Source organism: Brachionichthys hirsutus, chromosome 9 (assembly GCF_040956055.1).
Source record: "Brachionichthys hirsutus isolate HB-005 chromosome 9, CSIRO-AGI_Bhir_v1, whole genome shotgun sequence".
NCBI classification, from domain to species: domain Eukaryota; kingdom Metazoa; phylum Chordata; class Actinopteri; order Lophiiformes; family Brachionichthyidae; genus Brachionichthys; species Brachionichthys hirsutus.
The window spans coordinates 1749700-1770753 of NC_090905.1; the positions used below are offsets into that span (position 1 = coordinate 1749700).

General features: G+C 41.0%; 1 protein-coding gene across 1 annotated transcript in view; it reads right to left on the minus strand.

The window, feature by feature from the left end:
* Window positions 1-21054, minus strand: part of LOC137899796 (contactin-associated protein-like 4) — a 50221-nt gene that overhangs the window by 17064 nt on the left and 12103 nt on the right. The window contains exons 4-12 of the mRNA XM_068743836.1: window positions 17169-17362; window positions 13147-13294; window positions 12183-12386; window positions 7317-7495; window positions 6981-7127; window positions 5875-6142; window positions 5103-5252; window positions 4547-4706; window positions 1350-1456 (exon numbers count right to left, since the gene is read on the minus strand). Coding sequence (XP_068599937.1) covers window positions 1350-1456; window positions 4547-4706; window positions 5103-5252; window positions 5875-6142; window positions 6981-7127; window positions 7317-7495; window positions 12183-12386; window positions 13147-13294; window positions 17169-17362 — 1557 coding nt within the window. The remainder of the gene's footprint in view (window positions 1-1349; window positions 1457-4546; window positions 4707-5102; window positions 5253-5874; window positions 6143-6980; window positions 7128-7316; window positions 7496-12182; window positions 12387-13146; window positions 13295-17168; window positions 17363-21054) is intronic.

A 21054-nucleotide genomic window follows, 5' to 3' on the forward strand; every position in this document is an offset into this window, starting at 1 on the left:
GTACCTCATCAATGACTTTCATATATTACAGCAGGGGTCGGGAACCTTTTTGACTAAGAAAGCCATGAAAGCAAAATATTTGGAAATTTATTTCAGTGAGAGCCATATAATATATTTTAAACGTGGATTCAACTAAATGTCAGTATAAGCGGTAAGCAGGTAATGAAACTAGTATAATAAGCCTCTGAACGTAACGGACTAACGTGAGCGGAGCCCAGAAAGCAGAGCAGAGACGGTGCGATGGTTGAATTGATCATTTACACCTGGAGCTGCACACAGGACGGGAGCCCAACATAATAATACACAGCCGAGAGAAAACCAAAAAGCAAGTGCTGCCCTCTTGAAGCAAACGCAGGGCCCCGTCTTTTTCACACATTTATTCCGAAAGAAGGTCCCAGGTAAGAACACATTAAAATAGTAGTAATCTGGAATTAAGGTGGAGCCAAACAAAGTCCACTCTGGCACCGTGCACACAGCTGGCCACGCCCACCCCTAATGACGGGATGACGGCCTACTTTTAAAGTGGCAGCCCAGGCTCAGGGCGGAACCGTGACAGCGTGCTTCCGCTCTGTGATTTTCACAATAAAATGCCAGCCGTGCAAAATGCCCCTGCAACACAAGCTCTACTAACAGACGGCGACTGGCTGGTGCCGCAAAGAAAACGGAACATAAGATCCAGACACAAGTGAACAAGTTACTTACAACAAAAAACACGAAACACGACCTGGGCGCGCAAACCAGCTGCAGTCAGCACGGGCAAGGCGAGTTAAAAAAAAAAAAAAAAAAATGTTTTTTTTTTTTTTTTTTTTTTTAATCTGAGCGTGAGCCATAGGTTCCCGACCTCTGTATTACAGCATAACTCAGATGCTACATTGCAGCAACTCTGCAGTTACCATCCACTATATATAATTTTACATCCATAGGCTCACTGCACATTTTGGGGTTTACTGTCAATGTTTTAGACAGAAAAACAGTCATAGCTGACAAATGTGCATAAAATAATAGAGCATCTTTCAAAAGAAAACAGAATTCATCTGGAGCCAGTGGTGAAAAGAAAGAGCTAAAACAGATCAAATGTTACATAGAAATGATTTATGTAACCACAGATACAAAATGTAAATGTCTCTGAAGCTTTTGTCCCTGTTAAAAAGGTAAATAAGGAGCTGTTAACGTATTCAAAAATTTTATCATTCATTCAATGGACACATCTTCAAGTGAATCTCCTGGTTTTCCATACGAATAAATCTCTCGACTTTGTAATATTGAAACATGATTGAGTATTTCCATCATTACATTTGAGGCATCAAGCGTCTTAAAGACCTGCAGATGCCCTGTTGCTGGTTGCTTACAGCTGTGGCAGGTGGCTCCCCGATAGCCGCTGTTGGAACAGTTGCAGTGGAAAGTGCTCCATGACTGACTGCAGCTACCTCCATGCTCACAGTGGCTGGGAGAGCACCTGGGGAGGGGGGGAGACACAGACAAAGAGAGAGAATCTTCACATCTGTCAAAAGTTGCCTTTAGGAAGTTTACCAAGGATAAGAAAAGAAAGAAAATAGGCCTTCAGTGCGCCTGGTGAGCAGGTGTGTAGGAGGGACCGGATGAAACCTGAAATAAAAGTTATTCGACAAAAAGCCTTCAATCTTTTCAAAGACATGAACACAAGTCTTTTCTTTTCATGTCAAGTCGAGCACAGGTGTGCGCTGTGAAACGTAGCTGGTTTGAAATAATCCCTTTGTTAGTCATGTTGACTATTATAACTTCAAACAAAAAAAGAAAGCCAAACTCCCACCCAACTCGGTTTTCGAAAATCAGAGTCCCATTTTATAATCTTATCTCAATTTATAAACGTGCCATTTTTCAAGATATTGAATTATAATTCCTTCCTTAAATCTCACGTTTGCTGATCTGCTTCCGTCTAAGATAGATACGGGATGCATTCTTGTTCAATTTCTAATAAAACGCTTCTCTCTTTTACACAGGGGAACCCACGAGATCCTGTTTCTTTGTTTAATCAATCAATGAATTCTTTTTTTTTTAGCTTTGCCATGAACCTCAAAAAAATACTGTGCATTTTATCACTGTGTCCTATAATTGTATGCATTTTTCTCTGTAAACATTGATTCTGCAATCCAGCCAGCCGCTCCTTTGAATAGTGAATAGACCACTTTAAACCCACACTGTTCGTCCCAGCAGAACATCCAACCACAACAGCAAAGTTGTCCATCCATTCAATCTGGCAGATGAAGCTCGCAGAGGTTCCCACCTGATGAGAGCTTATTTGTGCTATTAGTAGTGAGTAGATAATTTACTGTTGGGAGACTCTAACATTAGGAAGTCATCTGCAATGCAGTTTAATCTACTGTTTATTTAGATGGGACTTAGAGCAGAGCAGTGAGTTGAATACTAATGAGCTAATTTATATTCACAGAATATGTGCTACAAAACAGAGTATTAATTTTCAACACCAGCAAAGTTGGATGGAAAAATGTAATGGATTAATAGTACTGGCTAATTTGCAAAAATACTGCATCAGGGGGAAAATAAAAAATAAAAATCCCTCAAATCTCTGCAATATGCATTTTCACTTCATGATGAGCAGTCATTAACTTTATTTAAAATACAAATCGTGAACCTTTAAAACTAAACGTCCTCTGAAATTTAATTGGACCTTTTTTGCATAAGAAAACATTATTATTTACCATCAGACTTCTTGCTCTTTCATGCAGGCTTTTGAACAAATGTCAGGAGAAATTACGCTACCTTCAGTGTAAAAGCCAAGACAAGATAAATAAGCAGCCAAATGCCTGTGACTGTGCCCACTTTGTACCTGCTTTCACTGCACTGCATGAAAATGGAGAAATTCAACTTTTCTTGCCAAGAACTCTCTGCAGCAGTTTTTTAATACAACTGGAGCACAGAGTGAAAATTAGCTTCGGTGACGGGGGTTGCAGTCCGTTTCTGAGATTTCTATCACTGCCTCGAGCTAAACTAATACAGTGCAGTAATTGACATTTTTGGACCGGTCCCAAATGTTATTGCTGTGCACTGTTTGATTAAGTCTATTCTCTCAATGACACCTTAAAAAAAACGTTTTGCCGCTGATAGTCATTTTTGGTTTAAATAAATCTTCCTCTTAGTAATAATTAATCCACTTAGCTGCAGATACAAAATGTATCCCAGTGTATTTTTTGATCCAATTTCTCTTAGGGAAGGATTATTCAAGACACTCTTTTTCAGTCTGTGTCATAAAAATGATCTAGTTTCTCCTGAGAGATGGCTCGGATTTGGACATTTACATAACTGTGTAGAAAGAAGAGTCTATATGGAAAATTCTCTTTCTGAAGTTTCAGAAATCAGATGTAATATTGTACTATCCCCTTCGGTGTAATATGAGTTGGCTCTCACTAAACTAAATGTTTAATAATCCACTTTATTATTCCTCCATCAACTGTTCCTTTGTATTTTTGCATTCCAGCTGTGACACCCGAATCCCATTTAATACAATTATTCATGCAAACTATAAAAGGTATATTTGAATGCTCGTACGGTACAAGCCCAAACCCATGTTTGGGCAGCTCCTTGCTGCAGGGATTTCTCTATTTCTTTTTTTTTTTACATCATGGATTTATAATTATTTGTAATGCACAGCGAAAAACGCTGAAAAACTTTTGGAATATTTGCCCCAGCAGATTTTTCCAACATGGCAAATGTCTTCCTGTCTTTGCTTGTGAAAGACTGAGCCTTTGTTGGTGTTTGTTTGTTTATAATTATTTTTGTTCCATTACTTTCCTAATTTTGTCACTCTTTGCCCAACTTGTGTTCCACTTGCTGTCGGCATAAAATACAATATTTATTTATTTAAACAAACATGTGTTTGCAAAAACCCAATGAAGTTGATGCAGTAAAACTTCAGATACATTGTCTTCATACTGAATTAAATTGAAGTGAACGTCAAAGAATCGTTAGGAATCCACATCACGGTTTATCTGTGCTCTGCAGGGCATCCCAACTTGTTTGGAATAAGGGTTTCAAGTAAAATGCCATTGTATGAAAATGAACTCTTTGCCAAGTTGTAGAAGATGTAAAATGCTAAACGTGTGGCTCATTGTTCTGCTTGGAATGGCTTTTGGCAGGAGAAACGGGAGGATTTGAGGATTAAGCATGCTGTGGATATGCAGACAGTACTTGTTAGTAGATCAATAAATGGTTGGGTTTGTTTGTATTTCTCATGCGGCTTTAAATCATTGTTTCCCTTGTGTAGCTGTTTACTGTTTTCTTGGGAATAGAGTGACATTATGGAGTCTAGTTAATTAGCTTTGTTGAATGTAGGTTCAGAACATTACTTCATTCCACAGCTGACTTCAATGAGGACAAGTAAAGAATAAAATGTTCCATGCATGCATGCATATTGCGAAGGGAAGAAATGTGTCTGATTAATACATTGATGACGTTTATTTATTACAATGTCTATACATGTGGTCCAAGAAAGAAGCAAAATGCTGTTAAATCATAAGACATAATCTGTGGCATACGTTTGAAGACAAACCTGTCAATGATATCACACATATCAATCTGCAGGTGGCTGTAGTTTCCCAAGAGCCTTTTCTGCACTTTGATCAGGTCAACAGGCTGGTTATCCACAATCAAAAGACGCATACAGCCCTGAAACACTTTGAAGGGATTCCTGCACTCCAGATTGGGACAACCTGAAGGGGAAAACCACAATGCTTGATCAACAGTTGGGTTTTTAGCGCCTTTAATCAATAAATTTGAAATGTACGTAATTAAATTAATGTGTTTCCTCAACATACATTAATGTCTTCTTTTCACGTTCAGCAGTTACACTCCAGAAATATAAAAATATCTATTCATGTTGTTGAATTTTAATGAGGAATATTTGCTATCGGATTTTAATGCAAGTTTAGTCTAGACTTATCCCATATTTTATGGTAAAATACTTGAGATACAATTAAAATATTTGCAAAAAAGGTTGTCAAAATCATACAGGCTAGTTCAGTAACTTTACTGGTGTTAGAAGGTTTAACTGTGCGGCACATCTTCTGCGTTGCTCCACGACACAACAGCCACGCACGCTTTCTTACCACCAAAGAAGAGTGACCGCGCTGCAGTTAGATGAAGTTGGGTGCTCGTGTGAGCGGCGGTGTCTTTGTCTTTGTCCACAGTGATGCTCAGATGATTTTCACCAGCGTTCAGCGCCACTGAGTGCCACTGACCGTCATTCAGACCTGAGCCTTTACCCACACATAGAAGCACAAATGCAACAAAACAAGTGCGAACTACGACGTGGTTCTAAGAGCTAATGCGAGCCTGGAGACAAATGATTCCCAGGTGGAAGAAATAACCTTTGCAATAAATATTTAAAATGACTAATGGCTCACTGTTGCTATGGACAACATAAAAGGCAAAAATCTGAATATCCTCGTTCTCAATGGTAATGATGCTCTTGAGCTCAGCATTGCACCTTCAATGTGAAATGACCAGGTTCCCATAAATCCATTTTATGGTATTGTTTGTTTTAGTTCTCAGAGTCTGTCAAAACTCCAGGCTATGAGAGCATCTTATGATGTGTCTGTTAGACAAGTAAATAACAACTCAAGGTTCCCACAACTTACTGAACATATAAGCTAATAATTCCAGACCCAATTCCCTTGAATTCAACGAGCCAGCACTTAAAGTTTGAAGACATCAATCAGGGTTAATCAAGGTTCACACAAAATATATAATCTTGAGCACTGTCAATGACCCATGTCTATTTTTTAATCTAAAACTGAAATATTATTGAGCATTTCAAGGCCCTGTGGGAACCTTAAAAAGAGATTCACTCCTCCCTGTAAAAACCTTGAGCGGTCTGACCTGCGTTGAGCTCCAGCTGGGTCCTGTCAGCTTTATTGATGTCTAGACAGAGTCTGGCTTCTCTCAGGTGAAGCCAGACCTTGCCCTCCTGCTGTGGAAGGTCAAAGGTGACGAGAAGGCCTGCCTCATTCCACGTCCGGAACTGCAGTGCCACAGAGACAACCCCCGACAACCACGACGACAGTATAGGCAATTGGAGAAAACTCTGAGCGCTGCCGAACGTTACAGCGACGGAAACCGGCTCGGTGCAAGAAAAGGTCACGTTGCCCTGAGAAAGAGAGGAGGGAAGGGAGAGAGAGAGGAATGCTTATGAGAGATAAAACATGAATATTAATTAGCTGTAGAGGCTGAAACGATTTGACTCCATGTCGAAGAGGTCTCATCAGCAGCTCTCATGGAAAAGGACACCTGTTTCACCATATGAATATTAGAGCCGCCTGAAAGCCTGAAGAATCAGGCGCACATTGTGCTGATCTCCCAGCGTGCCACTGCGCAAATGAAAAATCACAATGGAAAAATGAACTGTTGCTTTCAGATTGAAATTCAAGAAGGATTGATGTGATTTATATTTGTACTATAATGATATGGTGATATGATAGGTACAGTGTTCTTTAACTGTGAAAGAAAATGAGTTTTACTAAACAGGACAAGGTGAGGTAAAAGTAAATCCAACTTGAAATAAACATTTCCGTAATGGCGCTAGAATAATTGCTTTAATTCTTTCCCTCATCTTCATTTCGTTGCTTCAATCATTTGTCTTCTTTTAAATGTCTTCCTTTAGGCATTGGACTTCCTCACACTAAAATGTGCTACTGATGATGTTGGGGATGATGATGATGATGACATGTGCAAAACAACAAAGGAAGTGATGATGATGCAGACAATGAAAATAATTATCATAGCTGTGATTCATAAAGTCATAATGATTTCTAAGTGGAATGATTATTTGTTTTTGTACTGTAACTCAAGGCTTCTCTTTATACAGTACGCATACATTCACTACATGTTTGCACCTACAATTAAATAATACAACACAAAATCGAGGTAATATTTATGGTTGAAATAAATCGATGATGCCCCAAAGATGCTGATATGCTATGACTTACCTTGACAGAGACTTGGTGGTTGTTCTTTTTAGCGAGGTCTATTAGGTTGAGTTCATTGTAGAAAATGTTTTCCAAGCATCCATGGAAGTTCCTGCCGGACAGGATGGGCTCCTGTAGCCCACGGCGTTGGACAGCTGCTACAGTTAGCTGCACAATGAAACAATAGTGATAAACATGAAAGAAAAGAAAAAATGCTTATATAAGCGTACAATCCACAAATGACTGAGGGGCCCAGCCTCAACGCCACTGCTCGGAAGCACAAGGGCACTGAGCTTCCTGCCGTATGTTGGAGAGAGAATCGGCTGAAATCTGTGTTTCCGGAAACGTTTTTCCCACCTGGCGAATGTCCCAGTGGCTGAGCCAAGCTGGTATGTCAACCTGGTTGGTGTTTTCATCCACGGTTAGGTTGAAGTGAGTGCTGAGTCGCTCAAGCTTTACATGGTGCCAGTGCTGGTCATCTAGCAGACTTCCCACAGAAACAAGAAGCTCTCTCCCTGAGGAGGAGGAATTCACACCTGAAAAAGAGGCCAGGATGCGTTTCATAGCTACGCAATTATGCATGATGCATATTCAACGAGGACAAGCATGGCTGGACATAACTTTCTAAAAGTCTCTCTATGGAGAGGTTCGTGTTTAATAGTCAAATCAAAATGTCGTGCAAATGCCGCAGCTTCAGTGGAATATTTTGATTGTGTCCAACAGGGAGTGGGTCACTGAGTGGATATGTCTGGATGCTTGCAGGGAGGAGGCTGCAATAAATGATGGTGCTACAAAATGACAGCAGGACATGATTAATGGCAGTCCGACCACCAGCGGGTTCAAAGTGGTGGATGCATTTCTGCATCCCCCGATGCGCTGGGAGAGAAAAGAGTTTCTGCTGACAGAAGGAGCTCCATCGAGTTCTTAATTATTATGAAAAATGTCTTTGGATTTTAGAGATGTTGTGAGTTGTAAAACACATTAATTAACACATGCGTTCACTATGAATGAATCATTTAAGTTAGGTTTCATTAATTCACATGTTTATGGGAGCAGGGAAACTTCTGTTTGAACCTGAACTGACTTCAAATGTTTTAGATGGCAGTGGCTAGATAGCATTGCTTACCGGTACCTGCTTTCCTTTAGATCCAATCTATATGCTAAGCTAAACCAATCACCTCCTGGCTCCAGCTCAGAGAAGCTTCTAACACCATTTCTCAAATCGAGGCGACATATTTGGTTACAGCTAAAAGTGGAAAAAGAGGCCGAGTGATACATAAATTCAACAAATATCAAGGAAAACAAATGCCTAACTTTCATTCATGGAACTCCCCGTCTCCCTCCTTGCTGCCTTACAGTCTAGCAGTCTTTTTCCCCAGCATGCCTGTGAGAGCATTGCAAGGCAATAACAGCTTGATTTATCCATACTGAGTAGACTAATATTGAATGTTCTTGTCTTCAATCTGAGAAGTCTGTGCCAGTTCCCACGTTTGAGGAGTCTACTGTTATAGACAGCTCCCTGGGGCAATTATCACCTTATCATATTCTGTCTGCTGTTCCATTATAGCTCTTTGCGCAGGGTCTAAATCTGTTTATGAAGGATGACAATGACAGAAGACAGACTGTTATAATTGTTTCTGTATTTCATTGTCACATGCAGGAACTATATGCTTGCCGCTGAAAATAATGTACTTTTTATACGCCAATTTGCAGTAATAGTCACAGCTAGAAATTGAGCTTGTCACCATAAAACAAACTGAGGTAAAAAAAAAAAAAAGTGCAGAGAAATGCTTGTGGAAAGAATGTCACAAGTGCATCAGATCTTTCTCTTTCTCTTCAGTTCTTTTCTCTTTTGTTTCACCGGCATGAGGTTGGATTGAAAAAACACTTTGTTAAAATAAAGCATGTTCACATTGATGAATATCACATCTATGTCTAAACCATTGACTGAAATGATCAGATTAACTGAGGCAGAATGTCAATCACCAACATTCTGATATTCAGTCAAATGTTTAAGTGGATTTTCAAATGGGAATATCTTTGGAAAGTTTATAGAAAATATCTACATATATAGTTCTGTGCTTTTATGTACGGCGCTCTGCAGATACCTTTAGAAGAACCTTGATCTTTCTGTCTGTTACTGAAACATTTGCTATCACGCTTATAATAGCCGGCCCAATGCTGGGCTATTGTGGTGTTGCCGGCAGTGCTCGGTTAGACGCGCTCCAGCGGCTAAGTCGTGTTTCGTCTCTCCGTGTCCAAACAGGGAGAGTCCAGAAGCGGTTTAAGAAGGTAAAATTATCCTCATTTATTACAAAACACAACAAAAGTATAATCAACAAAACATGCGCATCTGGGAAAAACAATCCCGCCACAGCGGTCAAAACCTGTATGCCCTTCCGGGTCAACACCTGTGTACCGCCTGATTGGCCCTGCCTTATATACCGCTTTCTGGCCACAGCGCCACACCGTGCACAACACTGGAAACGCATTCCATCACGCATTTGGCTTCTACAACGCTGATGATTTGTCAAAGTAACATCTGAAACATTCAATCTCCTATCGCACCAAAAAAACAAAGCAAAGCAGGCAGCCAGAAACCAACCCCTGTCCCTCCTCATCATGGAGGATAGAGAGAAAAGGTTTTCACTTAGAATGCAGTTTGTCCTGCAGCATCTCTGTAATTTTGTCGGCAGTACTTAATGCCATTCGTCCAGAATGCACCAGAGCAGGACTCACTAGCCCTCACTGTATTTACTGCTGTGTATTACAGCTTCTCAGTGACAGTGGAGTAGTTGAACGGAATTACGAAGCGGCACACTACATTATAGCAAACTGACACTTTGATGAATGTAAAGAAGAAAGAAAATGAGATGGTTTTGGATAGTGGGCATAAATCTTAATGAGCCAGCCAATTCCTTCCTGTGCTTGAACAAGCACGGACCAAAGCGATAGAGAGGGCATCTCGCTGTTTTATTTATGTTTGGTTGCAGGTCTTTCTGCACATTTGTCCATGAGATTGTCTGTCAGAAACACGTCTGGTCTGAGCTCTTACTTTTCTCTGCACGCATTCCAAATTCAAGCGTTCGCCGTGATTAGCTGTGTTTATATCCATCTTGTTTTCCCTCACGGTGCGACCTGTGTCACTCGTTAAAGTGAGACATGGGACAGCTGGAATCAGTTTGCCAAATAGGAGCAATACCTCCTCCAGCAAACAGCTGACCAGGGAGGAGGACGACGATGCTCAGAACGGACACGCCAAGCTATTGATCTAAATTACAATGTCTGCTGCCTGCAAACTCCTGGTAGAGCATGAGGGAAGGGGGAAAGAGGGGGGAAATACAAAGAGCATGTAATTGAAAAAGGCAAATAACCATCTCTGGGAGAAAAAAAGGAACAGGGACAGAATTGAGGCAACATACTGTATGAGAAAATCAGAAATAAATAACAATGGAGAGAATGGAAAATAGAAAAAGTAAAAAAAAGAGAGAGGGGGCAGCCTGGAAGGCAGGCAGGAAAACAAAGAGAGCCGGAGATAGATGCATGCAGTGACAGCGCTGTCATGGAAGCGGAGGATGTTCCTCTATCACTCGATTATCATAGCTCATTCTTATCTCTGCTCAGTAACAAAACCAACCAAGTGTTTATTTTCATTCCCGACTACCCGGGGCTCTTTGAGCAGTTTGCTGAGTATCGACTCGGGGCTAGCAGGGTGATGTGACAGGCATCACTCGGGGAGCTGATGTCAGATTGATGACTTCGGCTGATAACGCCCCTCTCTCTCACTGGCACACAACACCGCCAGAGAATGAATGCCCTTCCACCCCTTCCCAACTGGAGGCTATAGGAAAATATTCTGTTTTTATTGTCAGAATGCAGAAAGGCAGCACCAGAGGAAGGATAAGACAAGTGTGGAGGATGGAGAGAAGTGCCAAGAGAGGTAAAAACTACAAGCGAATGCAGAAAAATTGGATGCTCGCCAAAATCCACTACATTTACCAGTAGAGACTCTTGGAGAAGCCAGCGTTTGTGGTCTGTAGTGAAAGCTCCTGCACGCACTGAATGATGGATGTCTTCTTCAAACTGCTGTAGCTACATCTATATCCTCAATTCCAACCATGAAATGATGTAATGTAATTTTTTTTCTCAGAAGCAATTTCTTCAAACGGCTTTTCACAAATGGCAGCTTTTGTATCCCCTGATGGGCCTATGGGAACATTCCCAGTTCATATCCAGCAGGGGAATCTCATTTCCTCTCATCCCAAATATCAACGAGCTTAAGATGTCACAAATGCGACCCGATGTAGTGATAGGAAAATAAAATATGGGTGTAAGTTGCAGCTGGGCCATGAAATATTTCCAGATTGTCAGTGAAGCAGAGTTTTATTTATCTTTCTCCATATTCATACATGGGGAAATGTGCAAAACGTGGGGTGAAATGTAACATTTTGTTAATAGCATTTTGTGTCATCACACATCCCGACAAAACATCTGAAAAATATCCCTTTAAAGATCGGTCATTTCAATTGAACTTAATGAAGGGCAAGAAACTCCACATTTTTCTCGTTATATATTCCCAGGATTTAATCATTTTCAAATTGGAGGAAAACCGTCAACCAGAAATGATGGAAGGACAGGAAAGGTTGGTAGGCAGAGCCACGCAGGACTCGGGCAGCCAGATGGTTCGGCTGATGAGAGGTCCGCCATGTGCCGATAATATGACGGCCTGGCCGTCATACAGCACTTCAGATTTAACCTTATTTACACACACTCTCTCACACAAACACACTCCACAGAGCTCCATTCTTCATCTCCGTAGAAGCCATGAAATCATGTTATGCTTTGCTGGCCCACTGTGCTTCACCGAGTTCACCACGAACACATGTCGCTTGCATCCATCATAGATTACACGAGACAGAATATGAGAGAGGATGTCAAGCTGAGAGGGAAACGGAGCGAGAAAGAGCGAGAGAAGCAGCTGATGAAGGGGAAAGTGAGGAAAATGTCTGCCACAAAGCTAAAAGAATATATAAAAAGATAGAGAATACATGGACCACCTTTTTGAGAACATTACATATACGTCTTGAACATTGTCTCTTCCATCTATATATATATGTCATTCTAATAGACCTGTATACCTATCTTCCTCCGCCTGCGCTGCTGTCATATCTCCGGGGAGTGTGAACCTCATCTAATATAAATATTAGTAGATTGATGCTGTACCTTCTTGGTGGAAGAGGAGCAGCCGTCCTTCCTTCAGCACCAGAGTGAAGCTGTGATCCCTCTGTCCCTCTGCGTGCAGCAGCATCCCAGAATTCCTCAGGGTTTTAAACTTCAGAGTGATGACCTCCATCCCCGTCCAGTTTGGCCACACACCCAGCCTGTAAATCAGGCTGCTGCTGCCATCAAAGTTGGCCACGTCAGAAGCTACATGAAAAGGAAAGGTATAGGAGGGTGGGCTTTATTATGCAAGGAGCAAACACAGTTATCTTGTAATAACCATTTCCTATTTACTGTTGTCAAATCTTTCCAAACAATACATGTTGTAGAAAACAAGTGTCTTGAGTGCAGCTGGGTTTGACAAACTTTTAAGTAGCTTTAAACAGGAAAGGTTTTAGTCCACAATATGTAAGATTCAATTGAAGCTAAGTCAAACATTCAAAACAAAGACTCCCATCCATGCTGACAGTCTTTCTTCCTATCTGTCCTTCCCAGACGTTCATCCCACCTTTATTTCCAGAACACAAAGGTGAATATTTAAAATCCAGCTATTCCAAATTCCAAAAAAACCCCACAACAATCAAGTTGCAATTGGCATCCAAACATCCCAGACTCATACAGTGAAAATGACCCGAAGCTAAACCACAGAAACATCAAAAAATATGTTCTACTGCATCACAGTAGATTTATTGTGTTGAGGTATTGACTGTCTCTATTTACTCCTCATTTCAAAGATCTGTTTCCAGTGAACCAACCCCTCCAAGTATAAGATCTTCAATCACAAAGGTAAAACAGTCTTGTCCCGTTTCTGCTAATAAACAGCTCTGCAGAAAGAAAGACCAGCGAGAGCAATTTAAGGCTCCCCATCAGTGAGATCACAATAAACACTTTCCTCAAACCTCACAGCTCCAGTTGAGGTGATGCTCTGACTTCTTTCAAGTCGAACACAGCAGTTGAGTGGACTTACTATATCGACATCCATATATCTCCAGTCTGAGTCCAATCCTCCCGGTTGGGTTCCAGTCCAGCGGGACCAGGCGGAGGTAGCGAGCGATCACTGGTTGATTCAGTTTGTACTGGACCACAGTGTCTGCATTGCTGTTCCCTGGAAAAGCCTGAAAAAAAGAACACATTTATTTTATCTTACATTTTACATCCAACCATATTTGTTTTTCCAGCTTCTAGTAAATTGCGAGTTGGACAGAAACGGTAGATTCTGTTTCTGTTCTTTGATAGTTCAAATCAAGCTGCTGATAAAGGGAACATTTGATTTTGAAGCTGGTCATCCTAGATGCTTCAAACTACACACATTTATTTTCAACTTCTAGTCTAGATTTCACTGAAAATTTACATTTGGCCTGCAGAGAAGAACTCCCTCTAACCTCACCCATCCCGAGGCAGTCTTTCAAATCTTTTCCTCAGAGAGGTCATTGATCTCCCCTCTCTCTGTCCAGTGATCAATAACTCTTGGACCTTTTCTGTCTCCACACCAAGCCCCTCTTAAAAGACTAATGGCCTTAATTTCACAGAAAAGCTGCCTATGGACATCCAGTGGGATTCTGTGTCTGACCCACAAACGGCACATATGGAGCAAACCATGCGTGGACATTTACACGGTCGTTTTTGGTGGTATCGTAGTGCTCGCATTTTGCCTGTGACTATCCTGCCCACTTTAGGCCATGTGTCATGCACTGATGTGACTGTGATAGGAGTGGAAGTGTCTTCCCCGCCACTGCATAATTGCGATCTCAGTGGTATCTTCGGCACGTTGAAGGACTGAGCCGGGTAGGCAGCAAAGCGTTAAGCGTGGCAAACGACTCTGTTTCCTGCCGAGGAGGCCGAGGAGAGTGGCGTCTTATTTTATTCACTGAGCATGTTTTGAAATATGAGAATCCCTTGACAAGACCTCAGCCAAGGAGACCGAGGGAGGCAGAGGCATGCGAATCAGAGAACAGTCATGGAAGGAGTTCAGAACTTCAGTAAAGGTTCCAATAAAACAGTATATATGCATTATTTTACACGTTGTATTCAAAATCATACATTTATATAGAGCAGCCCGTTGCACCGCCCGTGTTCCAGTTCAAACGGTTTTGGAGATGTACTTGTAATCATACACAAGTTAATAAGTATAGTATAACTTATAAGTTTGTTTGAAGGTGTGAGATGTAAATTGGTTTGGCACCACTACACCATGTAATCTACCTGCTGGTGTGTGATATCAGCAGAAATCTTCCACAAAGATGAAGATTGAAAGAAAACTTTGTGTTCTATTTGAGTCCATATTTGCAATACAGACATCCTAACGTTGGAAAGATATGAAAGTGCAGCAGGATTGATTGATAATGGATTTTTGACCAAGGTAGCAAGGTATTTATCCCTAGTGGTAAACCTTGGAAGGTTCACACATGGCAGTAATTAAGTATTTCGGAAGGTTTTCAGCACTAAGACTTGTGAATTTTTTATGAGGATGCCATGCCACGTGCCCTGAGTTACAACAAAATCAATCCCATTGTGGAGTCCAGTTACTGCCGGTGGTGGTGGTGGTGGCGGCTGATGACTCTGCTGGGTGGTGATAGGTAGGTGAATGGAGTGCCTGACAGCAACCTTAATTTAAAAAGGCACGGAAAGATATTGGATTAATGCTTCAATCAATAACCACAGACAATAACAGCAGGAAACTAACCCCACCTATCTCCCACTATAAACAAGTGGCTGCAGAAAATGTAAGAATGTGTGGATGGTAATTGGTTTTATATTAAAAGGTACCGATATGTGTATTTCAATTGTAAATAGAGTGGATTGGAAGTGGTATTGGGTGGGACTGCAAGTGTGGTAATAAAGTAAATGTACTCATTAATGGAGAGTAAATGGATAAGGACTTATCATCTAAGTCTAAGATGAGGAGCTTTGACTAACACAGCTATTTTTGCATCCGATCCCCTCCTCATCTAACTGAATAAGATGGCCTAAAACACCTAGAGATTTGATCTTGGTTTATTACCTTACATGTCAGGTGTAAATTTATCTGTCATAAGTCTTATCCATTTCTTTCTTTTTGGAAATGTCTTCCAGGCTTCAGAGGATTTGTATCATTCACTGTGTGAAAATTGTCCCGTCAGATCGGATTCAAAAGCTGATTTGCTACAAGACGGGTCTTCCATGAAGGAGAGAATCTGCCTGGCTTTCCCGTCAGTCCAGAAAGCAATCTTTATTGAAACATGTGAATGGGTGCTACCTTTAAATGTGCTTCGAAAGCAAACATGAATGAATACAACTTTTTAAAGGAAGTAGAGAGGAAAGTGACTCAGCTGTGAAGTACCAGAATACTGTATGCATGTTTGGTCGTGTTTCCACATTGACATTTCAGACAGTGAGCTGACACTCTCTGCAGGGCCGGCTAGTATAATGGCGAGTTGGCATGTTCCATGTGTGACTTGTTGGGAGACTGTGATGGACACGCTCACAGCTGCAGGAACCAAAGCTCTGAGTCTTCGTCTTTTTAACAGCAGCTCCAGCTGAGTCAGCAGCGGTTTAACCATTTGACAGCCAACACAGCCCCGCTCAGGTTCCTTTCATTGTTGCATCCATTATTAATGAATAGAGAAAGGCTGCGGGCGAGGCGGCCTTACACTCCAGGCGATACCAGTCCCCGGAGAAATGGAAACTATGTCTATGACAGGGAGACTGGAAGACTTTTTATTTCAATGAACCGGGGACTTCTTCTGCAGTTCGTCCTCCCAGACTGTCTGCTGGCATAGCTGGTAAAATCCATAAAATCAATGCAAATGTGGGATCTGTGCTGCTAGAAGCACAAACGTATTTGATAAATTAATGTGAACGTACATTAGTGTGATTAGAACGACCTAAAAACCGTCTTTGGAAAAATGAAGTGAGATTTTCTATTATTTGTTGGTGACCCCTGTTGCAGCGCTGTACTCGTCGTCTCTGCCTCCTGTCCTCTCTTCGCCAGATCTGCCCAGGTGTTCCACATCTTGATTGCTCAATGAGGTCCAGCTGGCCTTAAAACTGCTCCAGCATCAGAAGGGAGACTCACATTTTTTTAAAATATGGCTGCAGTCTTAAGCTAATATATTTTATGTTAGTGTCTCTGTCTCATTGGCACAATGACCAAAACAATAAAAATAAAATAAAGACATTAAAGCCTCTGTGAGTTGATCTTATTGCGACAATAAAATTAATTATCTAATGCTTCTAAAGGAAGTGCTTGTTAAGTCGCAGCATAAAAGATGGAGTGAATTATTTTTCCTTTTCTAAGTTTTTATTTGTTTTATTTTTAACAGTAGCTTTCATTAACCACCCTGGTGCAGATTACTGATGAGCCATGCGCTATTATTATTTTTATGAATGGAGGTTATTGTTCCACACGTCGGGTTTTCTTGCCTGCTTGTTGGCGCGATTACTCAAAAAAGAACTGAATGCATGTCTGTGTAATGTATTAGCGTGTTGCACAGGCAAAGAGAAATAAAGGACATTAAATGTTTTTGTGGATGTGGATAAAAGGATGGAAGCCGAAATTTTTTTTGCACTTTAATACTGAGAGCAGCACTTTTTTGTGTGCGTCTATCAAAAGATTTTCATAGGCAGAGGTCCTTTTCAGTTGCTGAATGAAAGAATGGTCCTGCAACCATTACAATGTGGAGCTGAAATGGAGATTCAGAGAGGGTTCAACTTGGTCTGATACTTTTAGGAGTACATTTTCAGTGTTGGCTTCGCATTCATGAATTTGAAGCAACACTGAAAACCTGTACTTGATGTGTTGCCAGATGATCCAGGGCTGAAATCATTTAAAGGGGTTTTCAGTTTTCCCTGTTTAGTTTGTTTATTAGCACGATTATACCATTAGAACTGATTATATCACAGATGAGAAAAATAATCCAGCCATCTGACCATACTGCATTTCTTTGTAAGCATATTCACCATTTCAAATTATTGATCCTTATAATCCCTTCTTTTTATTGTATTTTTTACCCCTAGGCTGTCTTCCTGTCGGTGTTGTCGCCAGTTGTGGCCTGCGTCGCTGAACATGAGCAGGTAAGCCATCAGCCAATCGGAGCTGCCGTAGCGACCCTGCGTGGCAACACCTGTGATTTGGGTTCGCCTCCCCAGATCCAGCTCCAGCCACTGGTATCGGTCTGAGACGAGGGGAGACCAACCTCCAGCTCCTGCAGAGGGAAAAAGAAGAGTGGCAAAAAGGCATCAGCTTCCACTTCATGTTATAGCGTGAGTGAACTGAGTGTGTGATGGCGACACAGAGGTGACAGAAGAACGTGTAGAACTAAAATATGACTCGTTTTATTTTCATCTCATTGAAATAAAGCTTTAAAATTATACATTCATGGCTTGGAGTCGATACTCCGTGCTGTGATTATAAAGCTGGCCAATAATAAGGCAGCCAGCTTGGATGCAAATGCCAACCGCTTGTTTATGTGTTTGAGTGATGTCCACAGACTAATGGTGTGGAGTTCACAGCAATGTCAAAGAGTTAACTGCTGAAGTGTGGATTGCATGTGAGTTGCTGCGTTTGCATTTGTGCCTCTTTGCATAATTATTTGAGCATTAAAACTAAAACCCTCCCACTGCAGCCAAACTCACCTGACATTTCAGTCTCTTAATTCTTACACTTTCTTCCTTGATGCAAAATTTTACTCAGTGCTTAATTAAATATACCTGCTAGATGTAGATTCTCACTTTGACTCAACTGCAAACATGAACTTGATGCAAGTGTATCTTCAAACACTAAACAGATTCAACCTTACATAAATACTTTGCCAGAATTCTTCCAATAATAATTTACTCAAGGTGATGAGATTCTAGAACATATTTGGGAAGGAAATAAATAGTTTTCAACATATTGTATCATTCTATCATCCTCTCATTTTAGAAACTTTTACAAAACCTATAAACTATTAACGCTTCCACGTGATCTGATTTGTAGTTTCAAAGATGATTAAAATAAGAAATATCTGTGGGAGCCTCAAATTAGCCGCGTCTGAGGTTATCCGCTTCATTCTGGTGCCCCCCCACCCCCCACCAGCTGTGTCAGTCCTGTGCTGCCTTGTTCATTAGAGCGGCAGCTAAAGGGCAGAGCTAATAAATACCTCAGTAACACTGACAGCGCAACAGGAGAGAGCTGACACACTGACCTTTACTCATTAGAACCACGGAGGAAAGGAGAATGCAGGCAGTAAAAATGGAGCGAGAGAGTGATGGAGAGAAAGAGAGTCATTGTGAGTGAGAATGAAAATAAAATAAAAGGATGGATGGATTCCGTATTGAGTGCACAAGTTTCTATTTCATTATTAAAATTAATTCCTACACAAGCCAATGGAAGCATTTTCTCTCCTAAAGGGCAGTCCTGCACTAATCTGCTAATGTGTTAATAATCTTTATTCATGTTTTGTTCTTCAGCAGGTAAAGAGCTCACATGTCTCAGATTATTCCTTTCAACCATTTCTGCACCAAGGTGTAAAAAAGGCTCTATAATTTCAACCCTTGATCAAAGTTTTCAATGGCCAACTTTAGTGTTCAAACATTCTAAACTAAAGTAATACTTCTTCCCCCCCCCCCGCCCACACATGCAATTAGTGAACTCCTGCAGCCAAGTCAAAATGTGTCATCCCTGTAAAACCGACATGGATTTATTTGGGCTCGCACCAATGCATCAAAAGGAATCTTTTTTGGCTGATTCCTCCTGGCCCAGTGTTCGGATACAGGCCAAGGATGTGCAGCATAAGAGCTGGGTTATGACTTTTTTTAATGGTGGCAGGGATGGGAGGTGGTACAGACACTCAGAGATAACAAGCTCAGTTCCCACAGCAGCAGGTTGGAGCACATCAAAAATCACAAGTGTTGTACAAGCATCATCTAAAATCATGTCCAGTCAAAATACGAATCTGCAGTCCTGGACCCAACTGGGAAACATCCATAAACCCCTGGGATTAGTTTAGATGCGGACACTTTAGTTGAGGACCTTGGAATACTTCTTTCTTAATCCCTATAAATTCTCTATGTATCGATCTACGGCCTAAATGCCAAGTGACGACATTTATGGTCGGGGTAACCTTTCTGAAACGAGAAATGATTATGTCATAATGACAGAAAGAGAACAGCCATAGGTTTAAGGCATTAAGTCATTTTCAGGTTGTTTTCTTTTACCTATAGAAATGCCAAACATTGTGCATTAGTTTACACCAGCTCAGCTCAGCTGACTCCAGTTAACCTTTTCTGCGACCAGCTGTCAAGGCTTCTATTTTCTGCATGATGAACCAGATCAAGAGAGCTCACAGAGCATCAACTGATCGCAGCAGGACTTAATGCTGTTTCCTTTAATGCACTGAACGTGTGCAGCAAGTGAGGAATTGGCATTATGTTTTCAGTTATATCTAAATCTCCATCCATCCAAAGACCTTTGATGCATTTTGCCATTTATTGTGTATTTAATCATTTTAGTGGCTGTATATTTATGGGGATCATTTCAAAAACATAGCAGTGGAAACGCAGAATGTTTCCAAAGGAAAATAAAAAATATACCAATTTTCAGCGAATATGTTGCCATGTCAACGGGGCCTTGGCGATCCTTTCATTTGGATCCAGGAACGGCCAAACCCATTGCATCATTTTTACGGTCAAGGTCCTGGTGAAATGTACCAAGCGTGTTATGGGTGGGGGGGGTTATTTTGCACCATGTGAAATTGTAATCACCCTGTTACTATTTTTATCTGCGTTTTTCCACTGCTCACTTGACTAGCTGTCTATAGTATGATGAATAAATTACTGCTAGAAGCTAATTACCGTACCGATATTTCATTCTTGGGAAGGCGCAACTGTTTTTATAAGCAGGAGTTGGAGCTTCTTGCATGGGTTCATATTAGGAGCACATGGATTCCACTGCTGAAGGCCAGCATTTAACGGCAACATGGACCAGTGAGGATCTGTTTTCTTGATTTATTAACCATTTTTAGCTGCTCTGTGAAATTGATGCAGTGATCCACAGCAAAAACAACAACAACAAAACATTAACTCCTGAACAACCTTACACAGAACCTCTGTTAAAATGTTAATGGATTTGTGAATAGCTGAAGGAATCCTCCTGGAGTCTGTAACCAATCTGTAATGGAAACTAGACCTTCAAAGCATCAGGTGGTGAATTAGCTTCTTGATAAGAGACAACATCCAGAACATTATTTCCATCTGTCTCTCTTTGGCTTTTATCTCAATCATTTAAGTGTAAATAAGGAAATAGAGTCTGAGACAATCCTTGTCAGGACAACTGAGTGACTGAGTGGAGAAAGCAGTGGTTCTAATGTGCAATTATCAGTGTGGCACACTGAAAACAGAGATGGATTTGATGTTGAATACTGCCATTAACATTTGCCGGTAAATGTTACCTATTATCATTAACATTTGGCACAAGATGGAGTGAAGTTGTCTCAGTGTTTTCTTGGCTGGCCACATAAGGCTGAATTAAACTTACAAGTAGACGACAACACTCGACAAGTGCAACCACAGGGCAGGACGAGGATCTGGAGAACATGAGCCGTGAGATTAAAATAAATGAAGCTTTGACTGTGAGGTTGATGGCCTCCCGTCTCAAAGCTTCTTGGTTGATGTTCGATAAAACGCTTGTACAAGGGGCTTGTTGGTTTTATGAAACACTAAACTTTACCTCACATCGTTATCCAATATTTCACTTTGTCTCTATATTTCTGCAAGGTGAATGCTGCACATAAGCATTGCAGCCAATCGTGTGTTTTATCACTGATTGTTCCTGCTATGTGACGAATTGACATCATCATGGATATAGCGCTCAACTTCTCTGTCCACAGGTTCAGCTCCTGAGGAGTTTAGAGAACAG